The sequence below is a fragment of the Salmo salar genome, chromosome ssa07, assembly GCF_905237065.1.
Source record: "Salmo salar chromosome ssa07, Ssal_v3.1, whole genome shotgun sequence".
NCBI lineage: Eukaryota > Metazoa > Chordata > Actinopteri > Salmoniformes > Salmonidae > Salmo > Salmo salar.
In genome coordinates, this window is record NC_059448.1 from 43382900 (window position 1) to 43401856 (window position 18957).

At 44.1% G+C, this 18957-nt stretch overlaps 1 protein-coding gene across 1 annotated transcript; it reads right to left on the minus strand.

Moving 5' to 3' along the window:
• Nucleotides 1-2029: 2029 nt before the first annotated feature.
• On the minus strand, nt 2030-18635 carry LOC106609272 (protein kinase C, theta). Its single transcript, XM_045722025.1, is given in 18 exon segments — nt 2030-3102; nt 3223-3351; nt 6392-6580; nt 6762-6963; nt 7193-7284; nt 7375-7548; nt 8744-8824; nt 8826-8956; nt 9081-9177; nt 9378-9487; nt 9889-10018; nt 10594-10679; nt 10796-10827; nt 12616-12799; nt 13377-13437; nt 13700-13899; nt 16403-16886; nt 18171-18635. Coding segments are annotated over 17 exon segments (2175 nt in total). The 5' UTR covers nt 16521-16886; nt 18171-18635; the 3' UTR covers nt 2030-2943.
• Between the last annotated feature and the right edge of the window lie 322 nt (nt 18636-18957).

The following is an 18957-nucleotide window of genomic DNA, read 5'->3' on the forward strand; positions in this document are numbered from 1 at the left end:
TGTGTGTGTGTGTGTGTGTGTGTGTGTGTGTGTGTGGTTGGGGTGTGTATGTTGAATTATTAACTTCCATTAGCTGTAAACGTTCAGTCAGCAGACCTGTCTGTGTTTACTGTAAGTCACACATTCAGTCAGATAGGCACGATCCACTACTAATTAACACATGTATCTTCTGTAACACAGTCTGATTCACTGCCGATATAGACATTCCCTGCTTTATATCGGCCATGACCATCTCATGTAGGTCAGATTATATTGCCACAACGACGCTGTTGTATGTGACTATCTATTCTGTTGGCATAACACAGGTGCACATGAGGTTAACTTAGATAAGATAAGAGACTGTCACTCAGACAGACGGACGGACAGACTGTCAGACAGACAGTGTCACCTGTCTAGAGGTGAGAGTCCACCTGTACGTGTCAAATCAAATCGTATTGGTCACATAGACATGGTTAGCAGATGTTAATGCGAGTGTAGCGAAACGCTTATATGTGTGTGTGTGTGTGTGTGTGTGTGTGTGTGTGTGTGTGTGTGTGTGTGTGTGTGTGTGTGTGTGTGTGTGTGTGTGTGTGTGTGTGTGTGTGCGCAGATGTATAGAGATGAACATTGACCTGTGTAGTGATGAGACAGTAAACGTTCTGTCTGACTGGCAGTCACATTATAGATATAGGACACTCAATCCATTCCGCCTTCAAAATAATACATAATTCATAATGCCGTCCACTTCCATAACTCCATATTTATAGATTACATACATGACGTCAGACAGTGAAAGCGTGTAGTCCTGTCCACTGATAACATCAAACATTCAAAACATTCCAGCTATGAGTCACTCTTACTGAGTCACAGCATCCATAATGTGAGCTCAGCTAGCCACATGACTTGTGGGTTTCCTGTGAGGAAATGAGGGGATATGTGGTAGTACACTGCCCTCCTATGGTCACTGGGTGTAAATGCATCTGTGTTGATATAATTATCAGGGAACGAAGTCAAATGGTCTCCTAGATCTAGCCCACACCTCTCCTCGAGTAGCCCCAGCCAGTCCACTTCATTCATGTATTCCAGAACAAGCCCAGCTGATTCAAATGGTCACCTAATCATCGAACCCCTCATTAGTTAAATCAGCTGTGTTCGTTCTGGGATTCATCAAATACGTGGACAGGCTCTGGGTACCCCAGGAGAGGTTTGCGAAACACCGCACCAGAAGATACAGACAGTTTGATCACCTTTATAAAAACAGTATCTTATCAAACTATTTCAAAGGGCAGACCTTTCTAAACATTTCAGATCGACATTTATAGTCCAGCTTCTGTTCAGCACTCTGTACATTGGAGCTCTACATTAAAATGCTTGCCATCCCCATCTCGACCCTTGTTGGTGTGACATGGCTGTCAAGTGGCGACTGTACCTTGGCCAGTGGCAGGAAATAGTTTGCTGCTGTGTCTAAGTGGATTATGGGTCAGTGACGGATCGCTCGCTCTCAGATTAGTCTGTCTGTCCCAGGGTACCACAGCGCTGGGGAGAGGGATGGTGGGGCGGCAGGGTGAGGCAGAGAGAGATTTGTCGGAATGAGGAACAAACATGAGGGAGGGAGGGAGGGAGGGAGGGAAGATAGAGTCATATATGCATAGACAGTAGGCTACAGGTGGGTGAGTGAGTGAATGAATGAGTCAGTCTACCACAATGCTGCCCTCCACTGGAGAGAAAGGGCACTGCTATTGATCTGTCCTGTGAATGCACAGAACTGTCGTGGTACTGTATCTAATCACAGATTAATCATAAATGACCTTTATCGCTAGTGAGATAATAGTACATCATATCACAGTGTAACACCAGGATCCCTGTTGCAGATAGAAAGAGCAACTTTGACCTGTTTGTCAGTCTCTGAGAGGGTAAGGCACAGGAAGGAAAGAGTGGGAGAGAGAGAGGCAGGAAGATAGCGGTTTTAGTATTTCAACTAAATTCTCATTCTCCTCGATCTCTGTGACACAAACTCATGCTTGAATGCAAGTACGTAATGGGACATGTATTTACAAAAATCCTATTTTAATGTACAGGATAAAAAACAAATAATTACTGCTGAATCTAGGCATCTATAATAATTTAGTCACAGCGATCACATGCCTCTGAAGTGCAATTATAAAACACAGAATCATGTAAACATAAACCATGAATTTATCCATGTACATTGAAACCAACCACTCCACCTTCCGATACTGTGACAATCTACCTGGATCTGAGCAATACCAATGGAAAACACATTTTAATATACTAGGCTAACTGCCTAACCGTGGCTCTTTTTAATAAAACTACAGATACACTCAGAATTAAATAGAAAATGTCTCAGTAAATGGTTAAAGTGGATTGAACAGACACTTATGTGCAGGGATAAAACAGACACTATTGAATAACAGGTTATGAGTACAATACAACATTCTCAGTATTCCACACAATCTGGGCAATCGGGTAGTGACTCCTAAAGTAGTCTGTACACCACAGGAGGTTGGTGGCACCTTAATTGGGGAGGATGGGCTCGTGGTAATGACTAGAGCGGAATCAGTGTTATGGTATCAAATGGAATGGCATCAAACACATGGTTTCCAGGTGTTTGATGCCCTTCCATTTGCTCTGTTCCGGCCATTATTATGAGCCGTCCTCCCCTTATCAGCCTCCACTGCTGTACACCTTGGCTGTATGAAAGAGCTGAGGTGAGATGTTATTGACTGGTTGTGGATACGTTATTGACTGGTTGTGGATACGTTATTGGTCTGTTAGGTAAGTGTCCTTGACTCCTGTCTGTGATGTGTTGTTGTAATGAGTAATTGATGCGTTGTGAATAGGATGTCAGAAGGTAATAGATGGTTGTGAATATGTTGCTGGTACAGTGGGTTGTTGATGGGTTGTGAATATGTTGCTGGTAGGTTGTTGTAAGGTTATTGCAGGTCAGGGGCCTTTGATGTGGCCCATAGCTGGGTTGACGAAGGAGAAGTTGTTAAACATGGTTTGGTCCACACTGTTCATGAGGGTACGATCTGCATACGACAACCTGGGTTTCTCATTGATAAACTCCTTGTCAAAGTTACTGACGTCACTGGGGGATTTCTGTATGGACAGGAGAGAGGGGAGAGGTTACAACGCACACCCACACAGCGAGCACACACACATGCATACAAATGCACACGTAAACAAACACACAGACTCGCAGTCTGAGGATGTACGTACCACAGTTGGCCTGAAGGGCGGCGCCACCTCTCGTTTCTCCAGAGCGCTCCAGTCTGTGTCTTTGAAGAAGGAGTGTTGACGGATGTTCCCCTTCACACCCAGCCTCCTCTCCGGCTCCCTCACAAACAGCTATAAAACAAACACACCATACAGCTGAACTCGGAAGTTTACATACACTTAGGTTGGAGTCATTAAAACTAGATTTTCAACCACTCCACATATTTCTTAAAAAAAAAAAAATGTACCCCCTTTTTTCTCCCCAATTTCGTGGTATTCAATTGGTAGTTACAGTCTTGTCTCATCGCTGCAACTCCCGTACGGACTCGGGAGAGGCAAAGGTCGAGGGCCATGCGTCCTCCGAAACACAACCCAACCAAGCCGCACTGCTTCTTGACACAATGCACATCCAACCCGGAAGCAAGCCTCACCAATGTGTCGGAGGAAACACCGTACACCTGGCGACCTGGTCAGCGTGCACTGCACCCGGCCCGCCACAGGACTCGCTAGTGCACGATGAGACAAGGATATCCCTGCCAGCCAAACCCTCCCTAACCCGGACGACGCTGGGCCAATTTTGCACCGCCCCATGGGCCTCCCGGGTGCCTTAGACCACTGCGCCACCCGGGAGGCACACGCTCCACATATTTGTTGTTAGAAAACTATAATTTTGGCAAGTCGGAAGGGACATCTACTTTGTGCATGACACAAGTAATTTTTCCAACAATTGTATACAGACAGATTATTTCACCTATAATTCACTGTATCATAATTCCAGTGGGTCAGAAGTTTACATACACTAAGTTGACTGCCTTTAAACAGCTTGGAAAATTCCTGAAAATGATGTCATGGCTTTAGAAGCTTCTGATAGGCTAATTGACATCATTTGAGTCAATTGGAGGTGTACCTGTGGATGTATTTCAAGACCTACCTTCAATCTCACTGCCTCTTTGCTTGACATCATGGGAAAATCAAAAGAAACCAGCCAATACCTCAGAAAAAAAATGGTAGACCTCCACAAGTCTGGTTCATCCTTGGGAGCAATTTCCAAACGCCTGAAGGTACCACGTTCATCTTTACAAACAATAGTAAGCAAGTATAAACACCATGGGACCACGCAGCCCTCATACTGCTCAGGAAGGAGATGCGTTCTGTCTCCTAGAGATGAATGTACTTTGGTGAGAAAAGTGCAAATCAATCCCAGAACAACAGCAAAGGACCTTGTGAAGATGCTGCAGGAAACAGGTACAAAAGTATCTATATCCACAGTAAAACGAGTCCTATATCGACATAACCTGAAAGGCCGCTCAGCAAGGAAGAAGCCACTGCTCCAAAACCGCCATAAAAAATCCAGACTACGGTTTGCAACTGCACATGGGGACAAAGATCGTACTTTTTGGAGAAATGTCCTCTGGTCTGATGAAACAAAAACAGAACTGTTTGGCCATAATGACCATCGTTATGTTTGGAGGAAAAAGGGGGAGGCTTGCAAGCCGAAGAACACAATCCCAACTGTGAAGCACGGGGGTGGCAGCATCATGTTGTGGGGGTGCTTTGCTGCAGGAGGGACTGGTGCACTACACAAAATAGAGGAAGGAAAATGATGTGGATATATTGAAGCAACATCTCAAGACATCAGTCAGGAAGTTAAAAAGTTAAAGCTTGGTCGCAAATGGGTCTTCCAAATGGACAATGACCCCAAGCATACTTCCAAAGTTGTGGCAAAATGGCTTAAGGACAACAAGGTCAAGGTATTGGAGTGGTCATCCCAAAGCCCTGACCTCAATCCCATAGAACATTTGTGGGCAGAACTGAAAAAGCGTGTGCGAGCAAGGAGGCCTATAAACCTGACTCAGTTACACCAGCTTTGTCAGGAGGAATGGGCCAAAATTCACCCCTTATTGTGGGGAGCTTGTGGAAGGCTAACCAAAACATTTGACCCAAGTTTATTAATTTAACCTCTTCAGCGTCTGATCCCGTTAGCGGGATCAAAATCCAGCGAAAAATCATATCGCCAATTAGCATTAAAAAAATATCCTAATTTAATTTTTTTTTTTTTTTTTATAGATACACCTCTCCTGAATCGACCCACGTCGTCCGATTTCAAAAAGGTTTTACAGGAAAAGCAAATCATTAGATTATATTAGATGAGTCCATCGTAAAAAGCAGCTTCATAGCCATTTTCCGACCAACCACTTGCATCACATATAATCAAAAAACAGCTAAATGCAGCACTAACCTTTTACAAACTTCATCAGATGGCACCCCTAGGACATCATGTTATACAATGCATGCATTCTTTTGTTCAATAAAGGTCATATTTATATATAAAAACAGCATTTTACATCTCTGTCTGACGTTGACTACATAATTTCCCCTCAAAAGCGTCCCGGTAAACAATGCTGCATTTCCCTAAATTACTATACTATAACGATTTTTTAAATGTATATTGTCAATCTAACATTTATAGATGAATATCTCTTGAGAACACCCGTCATACCAGATTTTAAATTAACTTTACTGGGTAATCACACTTTGCGATGCTTTGGCAATGCTACCAAATACTAATTGAGTGTATGTAAACTTCTGACCCACTGGGAATGTGATGAAATAAATAAAAGCTGAAGTAAATCGTTCTCTCTACTATTATTCTGAAATTTCACATTCTTAAAATAAAGTGGTGATCCTAACTGACTTAAGACAGATAATTTTTACTAGATTTAAATGTCAGGAATTGTAAAAAACTGATTTTAAATGTATTTGCTTAAGGTGTATGTAGACATCCGACTTCAACTGTATACACACACACACACACACACACACACACACACACACACACACACACACACACACACACACACACACACACACACACACACACACACACACACACACACACACACACACACACACACACACACACACACACACACACACATCAGGACAGAGGATGCCTAGGTCACAACCTCCACTCCAATGGGAAAAAGACATCAGAGCACCCTCATGAAAGGTAACCAATCACACGCAGACACACACAGTACAGGTCACATCCATCCCAACCGTCGATCATTCATGTTGATGTATGTAGTCTGGTGCATAGAGGACAACGTTGCCGTAGTTCATTCGTCGTGGCATTGCAGTGAGTGGACCAAGTTGTTGCATTGAGTGAGACCTTGATGAGGATGTCTCGTGCGTCCTTGGCCAGCCATTGGGGGTAACAGGGGTCATCTGTCCTGATGGACTGGAACAGTTCCTCCTCATCGTGACCATGGAATGGAGACTGGCCAATCAGCATCTCGTACAGCAAGACCCCGAACGACCACCAGTCTACTGAGCTGCCGTATTTCTGCCCCAGCAGAATCTAAAAAAAACATGACCATTCAGTTCAACATGACATCTCTTCATCATCATCATCATCATTATCACTTCATGATGTTTATCGAAAACTGATTAATGATACAAATCAATGAGGGTTGATTTAAGGGTTGAAATGCTGATAGTAAGAGTGTAGATTCCTATAGTGATGGTGAACATGCAGTCACCTCTGGGGCGATGTAATCAGGTGTTCCGCAGAAGGTGCAGGTCCGCGTGTCTCCCTCAATGTTCTCCTTACACATCCCAAAGTCTGCTATCTTTATATGGCCTTCTGAGTCTAACAACACGTTGTCCAGCTTCAGATCCCTATAGACAATGCCTTTGGAGTGGAGGAACTGGAGGCCGCAGATAACCTCAGCAGCATAGAACCTACAGCCAGAGGGAGGGAGAGGGGATGTGAGGAGAGAGGGATGGGTGGAGAGAATGGAGGGTGTGTGTGTGTGTGTGTGTGTGTGTGTGTGTGTGTGTGTGTGTGTGTGTGTGTGTGTGTGTGTGTGTGTGTGTGTGTGTGTGTGTGTGTGTGTGTGTGTGTGTGTGTGTGTGTGTGTGTCTGTGTGTGTGGTAGACATAGCCTGGTTGTGTGTATGGGTTAACTTACGTAGATCTCTGCACGTCAAACTTGTGACAGTTCTGGATGTGGAACATGAGGTCACCTCCGTTCAGATACTCCATCACAAAGAACAGGTTCTCCTGTCACACACACAACACAGTCATATCAACAAAACCTGTGGTTTGTTTGTGTGTGTGTGTTGAGTGCGTGTGTGTGTGTGTGTGTGCTACCGTGGTCTGGAAGGTGCAGTGGAGGTGTGTGAGGAAGGGATGTTCCCAGGCCAGGGAGAGGACCCTCCTCTCCACCATGGTACACTCCACATCATCATCCATCAGAACCACGTCCTTCTTCAGAGCCTTCACCGCAAAGAACTGTCTACTGCTCTTCAGCTCGGCCAAAAACACCTAGCAACACACACGGATGATACGTCATGTAGGAAATCACTGTCTTTAGCTATTCAGGCTGGTCAAATGGAGGTGAAGGATCAGTCAGGCAACGTCTAAGTACAATCACGAAGTCTCTTTAGTACACTGGATCCAGGAACACAGAGCATGGCTAGAACATGTTCAAAAACCAAGCAACACAAGTCGCACTTTTATATTTTTTCGGTTTCATAACATCACATCACTATGACTAGCGTTGAAAAACTACTGTTAATTTATCTAAGTATATTTGCTGGTAATCTATGGTCATTTTGGTAATTTATACCGGAATAATTTTTCTAAAATGTTTTCACTCACAATATGTATTTTTTCTTTAGCTTAATATCTGTGTCCATGTTGTCCACTGGTTTCTAGTGGATAGACCGTACGATTCAAGAGAAAACAGCCTAATTCATGAAAAAAGCATCTAATCAACAATGATATAATTTCCAATTTACTCTGCAACTCTTCCAACTATTGACTTGTTTCACAACTGCCAACAGTTTGGCACCAACACATTTGCAATAAAAACATATTGACAGAGTAAAATCAATAAAAGTGTGTAAAAATGTAAAGGATATATTATGCTGAAACACTCATATTCAACACCAATGGTATTCACTAAGTTGATGGGTTATATTTAGGATAATGGTTTAAAGCTTTGTCATTCTAGCTTGTTTATTCAAAACGTCTTTATTGATTATTCTATATACTTTACATTTTATGAAAATTCCATACAATCTTTTTAACCTGTCTCCACCTAATGTTTTGTACACTCAGTGTATCTTTGTTCACAATGCAATCCCTGTAAATAATGAAGTACACTTTCATCTGCACGGTTTCCATTAGCTAGAGCGAGACATATCATCATAAACTGAGACAAGACCTGGGCTTGATAAATGTCCTAGTTATCAATGGACTGAGAAACTGGTTGTGGGTTCAATTCCCACGAGGGACCAGTACGTCCAAAAAAAAATGAAAATCTATGTACTGGCTCGGATAAGAGCGTCTGCTAAATGACTAAAATCTAAACGTCGATGTAAACTCATTTTATGTTATAGAAACACTAGACCCATGTCTCAGTTTATGGTGATATGTCATAAGCCCAGATAGACAATGTATACCCCCAGTGAATCTAGGGGCTCAATAGGTGCAGTGGTTTCCCTCTCTCTGGTACCTTGCCGAAGCTGCCTTTGCCAAGCATCTTGTGCAGGATGAAGTTGTCCAGGGTGAACTTGTGAAGGTGGTCTTTTCTGGGGGGCGGCGTACAGCGTCTCAGGCTCCTCCATCACAGGGGCAGCCATGTCCCCCTCCGCTGGGGTGTCCCACGATATACCCTGCTGCTCTGGAGAGGGGGTGGGGGGGTGGGGGGTGGAGAGAAGGGGAGATAGTAATTTAGTCCTATTAAGTCTCAAGTTGACTACAAAGTCCTCACAGTTGCATGAATGACCAGGTTGACCATGTGTGGCCTCCTAACCTTTTCGGCCTGCGGTGGCTGCGGTTGGGGGGGAGACCTGCCACTAAACCTGAAGGTTCCCGCACCACCCCTGCCTGGCCCACACCCACCGGCCCGCCTCGACTATAGATCTCACTCTCTCTGGAGCCCCTGGCCTATAGGAAAATGCATAGACAGATGTAACAATTAATAACATAACGCAATGCTACAGTATCTGTATAACGGGCAGGGATAGATTCCTTATTTACAATCAACATACATTTTTGTAATATTTTTTCATGCAAAGCACTTTGGAGCTATTGTGGATCTGTCGGACAGCACTGACTTCCTCACCCCTCGACCCCTGAACTCTGACCTGCTGTTTAGTCTCGATCGTGGCCAGGGCTTCAGCCATCAGTTTCTGGTTGACTCCACACAGGTTGGCCACCTTTTTCTGGCACTTGTGATGAACGTTCATACCGCACTCTGCATGGGCAACACACATGGTTACACAGTATACAGACACAGATGGAACGGGATGATGAAATCAATACATTGTGAAATAGGGAATTATGTGAAAAGGTATGGTGCAATATAATGGTTTGATAGGGTACTGTTATGATTTGAGTTGGCAATGGTATGATGTGATTGTGTAATGACAGTGATGTGATCTTATAATGTGATCAGGGTCTCTTCCACAGGAGGTTGGGGGCACCTTAATTGGGGAGGATGGGCTCGTAGTAATGACTGGAGCGTAATAGGTGGAATGGTATCATATACATCATACACATGGTTTCCATGTGTTTGATGCCATTCCATTTGCTCTGTTCCAGACATTATTATGAGCCGTCCTCCCCTCAGCAGCCTCCTGTGGACTGTCCTCTCACCTTCACACTTGAGTCCCTGCTTGGCCAGTCCCCACAGCAGCGTGCCACAGTGTTCACAGAACGTGGGGCTCTTGTAGTTGTACACCTTAAACCTGTGGGGCATGTCGATCTTAAAGCGCTCCTTGTGGATCTGCAACACACAGCAAACACACTCGGTCACCTGAAACCGCCGCACGACAACCCTTTGTTGCCACTGAAATATGACACAGGAAGTAGGCAACAACTGCTTTGGACGTTTTAGGGAAGTAAAATCCCTGGGATAAAACTGTAATTTTTTTCTCTGTCTAGGATCGGTGAGTACTGGTAAACAGTGAGTACGGTAACCACAGAGCTGTCTGCTTCGAGGAACCAACCCACTGTCTCAGTGTGTACTGTGAGAGAGAATAAGTTACAGTCAGTGTGTATGTGGTTGACTTTAACCAACAATAAACAAGTGTGTTACCTATGAGCTAAACCACAGTCCCCAGAAGCCCAGATACACTGTACGTCAGTCTGTCTGCATGCAATCTAAGTGGACCTCCAGTCGTTTAAATTGAGGCTCCTCATGTCACAAACACCAAGACAAAGTGGACACATCACATTTTACTGCCACTATTATTGGAACCCTAGCAACTAAATATAATGACAAATCCAAGATGCTCCAAAATGCTCAAGATCCCTTATTGTCATCGTTGTATAGAAACGGACTACAATGTACAGGCCTACCATGGTCTCTTTGCTGTTGATGGCCGACCCAGTGCACTTGGCGATGATTTTGTCAATGCATTTCTTGTGGATGGCTGCGTTGCACTCTGAAAGACCAAGGATGGGGGGATGAGAGTGTAGACAGGAGAGAGGACGGAGGAGTGTAGGGATAGAATATGGAATAGGTAGAAGATGAGGGGAGAGAGAGAGCAGAGATACTCACGTCGACACTGATAACCCTGCTTATTCAGACCCCTATGGGGAAAATAAACACAACATGAACAGGAATCAGGAAAGAAACACTGGATGATGTGGATAATGTTTAAATAGAAATACTGTAGTGTTTGTTTCAGAGGGACAATGAAAAAAATAGAGAGGATCTATGTGAATGATGTCATTACGATATAGTATTTGCACTCCAATTGACTAGGTTTTAAATAACGTTAGGTTGTGATATACATACTGTACAGACAGAAGGGGTACTAGGTTTTAAATAAAGTTAGGCTGTGATATACATACTGTACAGACAGAAGGGGTACTAGGTTTTAAATAAAGTTAGGTTGTGATATACATACTGTACAGACAGAAGGGGTACTAGGTTTTAAATAAAGTTAGGCTGTGATATACATACTGTACAGACAGAAGGGGTACTAGGTTTTAAATAACGTTAGGTTGTGATATACATCCTGTACAGACAGAAGGGGTACTAGGTTTTAAATAACGTTAGGTTGTGATATACACACTGTACAAACAGAAAAGGTACTAGGTTTTGAAATGGGTTTCCATGGCCGAGCAGCATCACACAAGCCTAAGATAACCATGCGCAATGCCAAGTGTCGGGTGGAGTGGTGTAAAGCTCGCCGCCATTGAACTCTGGAGCAGTGGAAACGTGTTCTCTGGAATGCTGAATCCCGCTTCACCATCTGGCAGTTCGACAGACTAATCTGAGTTTGGTGGATGCCAGGAGAACGCTACCTGCCCCAATGCATAGTGCCAACTGTAAAGTTTGGTGGAGGAGGAATAATGGTCTGGAGCTGTTTTTCATAGTTTGGGCCAGGCCCCTTAGTTCCATGTAAAGGGAAATCTTAACACTACAGCATACAACGACATTCTAGATGATTCTGTGCTTCCAACTTTGTGGCAACAGTTTGGGGAAGGCCCTTTCCTGTTTCAGCATGACAGTGCCCCGTGCACAAAGTGAGGTCCATACAGAAATGGTTTGTTGAGATCGGTGTGGAAGAACTTGACTGGCCTACACAGAGCCCTAACCTCAAACGCATCGAACACCTTTGGGAGGAATTCGAACGGCGACTGCGAGCAGTGCCTAATCGCCCAACATCAGTGCCCGACCTCACTAATGGTCTTGAGGCTGAATGGAAGCAATGTTCCAACATCTCGTGTAAAGCCTTCCCAGAAGAGTGGAGGCTGTTATAGCAGCAAAGGGGGGACCAACTCCATATTAATGCCCGTGATTTTGGAATGATATGTTCAGGTGTCCACATACTTTTGGTAATGTATCGTATAGACTGACCAGGTGACCAGGTGAATCCAGGTAAAAGCTACGATCCCTTATTGATGTCAACTGTTAAATCCACTTCAATCTGTGTAGATGAAGGGGAGGAGACAGGATAAAGAAGTATTTTTAAGCCTTGAGACAATTGAGACATGGATTGTGTACAGTATGTGCCATTCAGAGGGTGAACGGGCAAGACAAAAATTAGTTATGGTAGTAGGTGCCAGGATCACCGATTTGTGTCAAGAACTGCAACGCTGCTGGGTTTTTCACCCTCAAAAGTTTCCCGTGTGTATCAAGAATGGTCCTCCACCCAAAGGACATCCAGTCAACTTGACACAACTATGGGCAGCATTGGAGTCAACATGAGCCAACATCCCTGTGGAATACTTCCGACACCTTGTAGTCCATGCCCCGACTAATTGATGCTGTTCTGAGGGCAAAAGGGGAGGGGGGGCAACTCAAAATCAGGAAGGTGTCCCTAATGTTTGGTATCCTCAGTGTGTAGTGTTTTGGCTCAGTGGACGTACCAGACAAACTCTTTACAGACGGAGCAGAAGGTGGGCTGGGGGAAGAAAGTGGCACTGAACTCGTGACATTTGACCTCATGGACCTTGGCCTGTTTGATGGCTCCGCGTCGTGCGTGGAGGGCAAAGACTCCCGGATCCCTGTCTCTCTCTCCAAATCCATCTCCCTCACCTGAACCTGTGGCGTCTGGGAAACAGGCACACACACATGAAAGTTATGTACAGTGCATAGTCTTGTCACAGTTAAAAGACAGAGGAAGAGAAAGACATGCGAGTCATATTTACACGCTCCTCTGTGAACGCATGATAGGAATGTCCCTCTGCCAGTCTGTGTGTGTGTGTGTGTGTGTGTGTGTGTGTGTGTGTGTGTGTGTGTGTGTGTGTGTGTGTGTGTGTGTGTGTGTGGCAACGACAGAGAGATAGAAAGAGGAAGGGTAAAGGTGAATATCTTTCTATTTGTGAGTAATGTAATTGAAAGGGCTAAATGATCAGATGATTAGTACTGGACAATCAATGGACCACGCATTCTGAGTGCTGATCATGAGCAGTGGTGAGACTTTATATATAGACAGACGTCTGAGAGGTTTCCTCATAACCTGCTACAACATGACTTTATAACCCTTCAGAGCGTGTTAATAAGACCCCAACATGAGAGGGCACTGACAGAAACTATGGGGAAAAGATGGGGCTCTGGAATGGTTGTAACCACACAGGAACAGACATACGCAGACATTACAAAGTCTACAATGGTTCTGAACCCTCACCACTCTTCTCCAAGTAGTATCTGGCCTCCATGAGTAGACGGCCCTGTGGCTTCAGCTCCACCTGAGACAGAGATAGACAGAGAGATAGAGAGAGAGAGAGGTAGAGAGAGAGATAGAGGGATAGAGAGAGAGAGAGATAAAGAGGGAGAGAGAGATAGAGAATTCAATAGATAGAGACAAAGAGAGAGCGATGGAGAGGAGAGAGAGAGACAGAGAGAGAGAGAGAGAGAGAGAGAGAGAGAAATGAGACAGATATATCCCCATATCAAATTGTGTGGACACAACACATTCCCATCGCTCCAACCCTAAGACAGTTGTCTTACCCAGATCTCCAGTTTGCCGTTCTCCTTTTTGCAGCGTGAGGCCAGGGTGTCCAGCTGCACGATGGCTTCAGACTTTAGCTCAGCGGTTTTATCCTTCACCACCACGTGCATGACACGGCCCCGGTGGACATGGGCGTCAAACGTGCTGCTCCAGGGGGGGTACATGGTGGGCTTCTTCTGCTTGTACACCTGGCCCTTCTCTGGAGGGGTACGGGTGTGTATGTAAAGGGGGGAGATAGACAGGTAGAAACAGACAAGAATTTTGACATTAGTCTATCTGTCATTGGTCCTAAATTTTTCTTGACATGTGACCTGACCAGGAGCAAAGAGTGGTCTGTCTCTACCACAGGAGGTTGGTGGCATCTTAATTTGGGAGGACAGGCTGGTGGTAATGGCTGGTTTCCATGTGTTTGGTGCCATACCATTAGCTCAGTTACGGGACATTATTATGAGCCATCCTCCCCTCAGCAGCCTCCTGTGATGTACAACTTTCACTTTCACTTCAAAGTATTTTCCTTCTGCCATTTACATGTAACCTTTATTTAACTAGCCATTTAAATGTAACCTTTATATAACTAGCCATTTAAATGTAACCTTTATTTAACTAGCCATTTAAATGTAACCTTTATTTAACTAGCCATTTACATGTAACCTTTATTTAACTAGCCATTTAAATGTAACCTTTATTTAACTAGTCATTTACATGTAACCTTTATTTAACTAGCCATTTAAATGTAACCTTTATATAACTAGCCATTTACATGTAACCTTTATTTAACTAGCCATTTAAATGTAACCTTTATTTAACTAGTCATTTAAATGTAACCTTTATTTAACTAGCCATTTAAATGTAACCTTTATTTAACTAGCCATTTAAATGTAACCTTTATATAACTAGCCATTTAAATGTAACCTTTATTTAACTAGCCATTTAAATGTAACCTTTATTTAACTAGCCATTTACATGTAACCTTTATTTAACTAGCCATTTACATGTAACCTTTATTTAACTAGCCATTTACATGTAACCTTTATTTAACTAGCCATTTACATGTAACCTTTATTTAACTAGTCATTTAAATGTAACCTTTATTTAAGTAGTCATTTAAATGTAACCTTAATTTAACTAGCCATTTAAATGTAACCTTTATTTAACTAGCCATTTAAATGTAACCTTTATTTAACTAGCCATTTAAATGTAACCTTTATTTAACTAGCCATTTAAATGTAACCTTTATTTAACTAGCCATTTAAATGTAACCTTTATTTAACTAGTCATTTGACAGGCATTCCATTCCAGAAATGCATGTTCCTACCATAGAATGGTAATTCTATCACTGTCTGCTCTGGACAGAGACAACGCAACCAGCTGTTGTCTACACTGAAAATAATTTCCCTCTGACAGGGAAAAACTGTCTAATTCTCCCCAGACAGACAACTCATATTTTTCATCATGTTTCCAATCCGCCTTTGGCATGAGAGGGCGATATGTTTTGCTTTAGAAGTCCCACACACCTCTGAGTAGACTTTTGTCAGCCCAAGTCATGATCAGTTCGTTTGTTATTCTCTCTGTAGTGGTTAAATGACATTTGACTGAGGTGTTGCTTTCATTTTTCTGTTAGGTGCTTTAGCCACAGTGGAGTTAAGAAACGAGTCTGAGCCAGTCACAGCTTCGTAGTAAGGACTCCCTTATACTACTCTGACTCCAGACCCAAAACACTCCTCCTCAGTAAGGTGTTCCGTTCAGTTTCCAATCGCTCTGTTGGCACAACTGAATGCAATCAGTTTGCAGCTGCTTGTAGGCTAGCTAGACCAACATTGGAATATTGGTGGTAAACATCATACTGTACTGCTATTTACTTTTGTCTGGGCCTTTTGATGGCATGGCAAAAAGCAGTACAGAAATCAAATTGACTTGAAATGAAACTGAATAACAGGTCTTCCTGTGAACTAATACACCCACGCACATCTCTCTCACACACACACACACACACACACACACACACACACACACACACACACACACACACACACACACACACACACACACACACACACACACACACACACACACACGACACACACACATGCAGACACACACGCACGCACACACACACACACACACACACACACACACACACACACACACACACACACACACACACACACACACACACACACACACACACACACACACACACACACACACACACAGCGTTTCTCTACCGCTCTATCTCTGTCCAGCTACCAGAACAGCTCTGTGGTTGAAGTGAGAAAGAAATGGGGAAAAACTACGTAGCTCCCTCCTCTTTCCTCCCCACGTCTCTCTCTGTTTTTAGCCCTGTAACTGTCATCTTTACCAACGGTTAAATATAGTCAGGAAACACAACTGTCCATTAGCACTCTGAAGTACTGCTATTTAGAGGTAATACTGACATGAATCATAAGCCCATTTACACTAATGGAACTCCTGGAGAAGAAAGGTCTGTTTTATTAAATGTCTGTCTATAAATATATCTGCCCTCTTTAATGCATAGACACTGTCGATGGAGTAAACAGGGACACGCTCACTGGGCACAACTTCCTCCTTCACTTGCAGCCCATGCGAGACAACAGTCCTACAGAAAATCATAGAGGTTCCCATGTTTCCCCCATCACATCTCTCCGACACGTACGCACACGTACGCACACGCTCCAACTGACCTGTGTCTATAGCCTCCTTCATGTAGACAGCACAGAACGGGTTGATCATCTCTTCATGGTGGGCCAGACCTGGGTCCATCTCGAAGCTGGAGAAGCCGATACGCAGGAACGGAGACATGGCTGCAGGTACCACTCACTCTCTGACCTCCAGACAAAAACCTCAACTCAATGGTCACACAACCTCCAGAAAACCTTCGGAGAACCTCTCTCGCCACGGAAACAGTGATCCTCACAGTGAAGAGTTGTGCTTCAGTTAGTCCTTCTCTTGGGGAGAGTAGTCTTTGTGTGGATGTCAGCCCCCTCTCTGACACAGTCCCCCTCGCGCTGACTGGCCTTTTTCTCCAGATGAGAGATGGGTTGGCGAGGGAGGGAGGGAGGGAGCGAGTGAGAGGGAGAGAGAGGAGAGGAGGGCTCTTTGGCTCGTAGTGGCAGTTCCGCCCTTGACGCCTCGCTCCTCTGGTACTGATAAGAGCTGCCCGTCGCCCTGAGAAAGGAAGAGAGAGAGAGAGAGGGAGAGAGAGAGAGAGAGAGAGAGAGGGTGAGAGAGAGAAATAGATGGAGAGAGAGTGAGAGAGAGAGAGAGAGAGAAAGAGAGAGAAAGGGAGAGGGAAAGAGAGAGCGAGAGAGAGAGGGGGAGAAAGGATGAGAGAAAACGTCACAAGTCAGCATTAGTTATACCAATTCTCTAGAAATAATACCACCAGACCAGTACATTGTACACCAAACAAATACAAACCAGTACCCCTTGTTTACATTACAAACAAACTAATCAGCCCTCTTAGTACCTAAAGCAAAACACCATATATTTAGCACTAAAGACCAAACAAACCAGCACTCTCTGGGTATCCAAAACAGCTTATACCTCCAGGGGCTAGTAAACCTCAGCTAGCCTATTTCCCCAGGCCCCATGGAGTCCAGTATAATCCCTGACTGTGAGTCAGTCCACAACTCAGGTGCTACCAGCTAGCTCTAAACTGTGGTGCTCCCAACGCCAGTGAGCTGTCTGTGGTTAGCTAGGTGGCAGTGCTGATGGAGGAGAAAGAGAGTGAGCGTCAGAGTGATATTTGAGGCCAGGTTGTCATAGAGGAGACTGGGAAGGCCCTATTAATAGATGTGTAATGGTAAACTCTGATCGGGAATACGCAGGGAAGAACTTCCAGCAGTTACAGCCCAACCCGGGCCTGGGTCACCCACAAACATACCTCCCGTTAAACGCCCCATACCCACGCACGCACGTGCACACACACACACACACACACACACACACACACACACACACACACACACAGCCAAATGTTGTGTGTGGTGTCACCGTTACTGTTAACAGGTGTGCTACAGGATCAACAACTAAGTATAATGGACATCCTGCTGCCTCCTGATTCGTCTCACACCGAGGCTCCAACCCAGGACCTCTGCCTTGCTAGCACATGCGACTGCCCTCCTGACTAACCAGTCAGAGCAAGTGGCGACACTTCCGGCTGAGGAGTACATAAGCATCAACACAACTATTGATATACACACAAAGTTCAGTTGTGCTTCAGGATAGATACAAAGCTCTTCTGTTCTCGGTAACTATTAGGAACACACCTATAATACCATACAACAATATAAAGTGCTCAGTCTCAATAATTAACAAGCATTGAGACACACACACACACACACACACACACACACACACACACACACACACACACACACACACACACACACACACACACACACACACACACACACACACACACACACACACACACACACACAGACATACCTCCCAAACTGTGATTCTGCACCACCAAGCTCCTTGTAGCTGTCTTTAGCACCCACCACCTCTCTGCATGTTACACAAAGCTCTCGTTAACATGATGGGACTTCCTGTAGTCTGACTCGTTAACCACACTTCCTGTTTCTGAGCTGAGTTCTGTGAAGTCACACAGGTGGGTCTCTCTCTCTCTCTGACAAACAAGAGAGAGAAAAACACTGAAATGTACCTACCACGTACCAACATGACTTAAAGTAACACTAGAGAGCCTGTGTGAGAGATTGTTGGATTAGGAAATGTTCAGTCACGATCAAAACATGGAGAGTTCAGCTGCTTTGGTTGTTCTATAACAGTAAGAGAACGTTAGGTGAGGACCACCTCAGGGCATATTGTTGTTTGGTTACACTCTAATGAACATTTCCCTATTTATCCACACAACTTCCTCAAGCCATCTCTCTCATTAGCCATCATCTCTCTCATATCTCTGACTCTCTCGACTCTCTCCCACTCACTCTCTCTCTCTCTCTCCCACTCTCTCTCTCTCTCTCTCTCTCTCTCTCTCTCTCTCTCTCTCTCTCTCTCTCTCTCTCTCTCTCTCTCTTCACAATTCAATTCAAGGGGCTTTATTGCCAAAGCAACTGAAATGGATAAACAAAAGTGAAATAAACAATAAAAAGTGAACAGTAAATATTACACTCAATGTTCCAAAATAATCTTTCTTTCTTTCTTTCTTTCTTTCTTTCTTTCTTTCTTTCTTTCTTTCTTTCTTTCTTTCTTTCTTTCTTTCTTTCTTTCT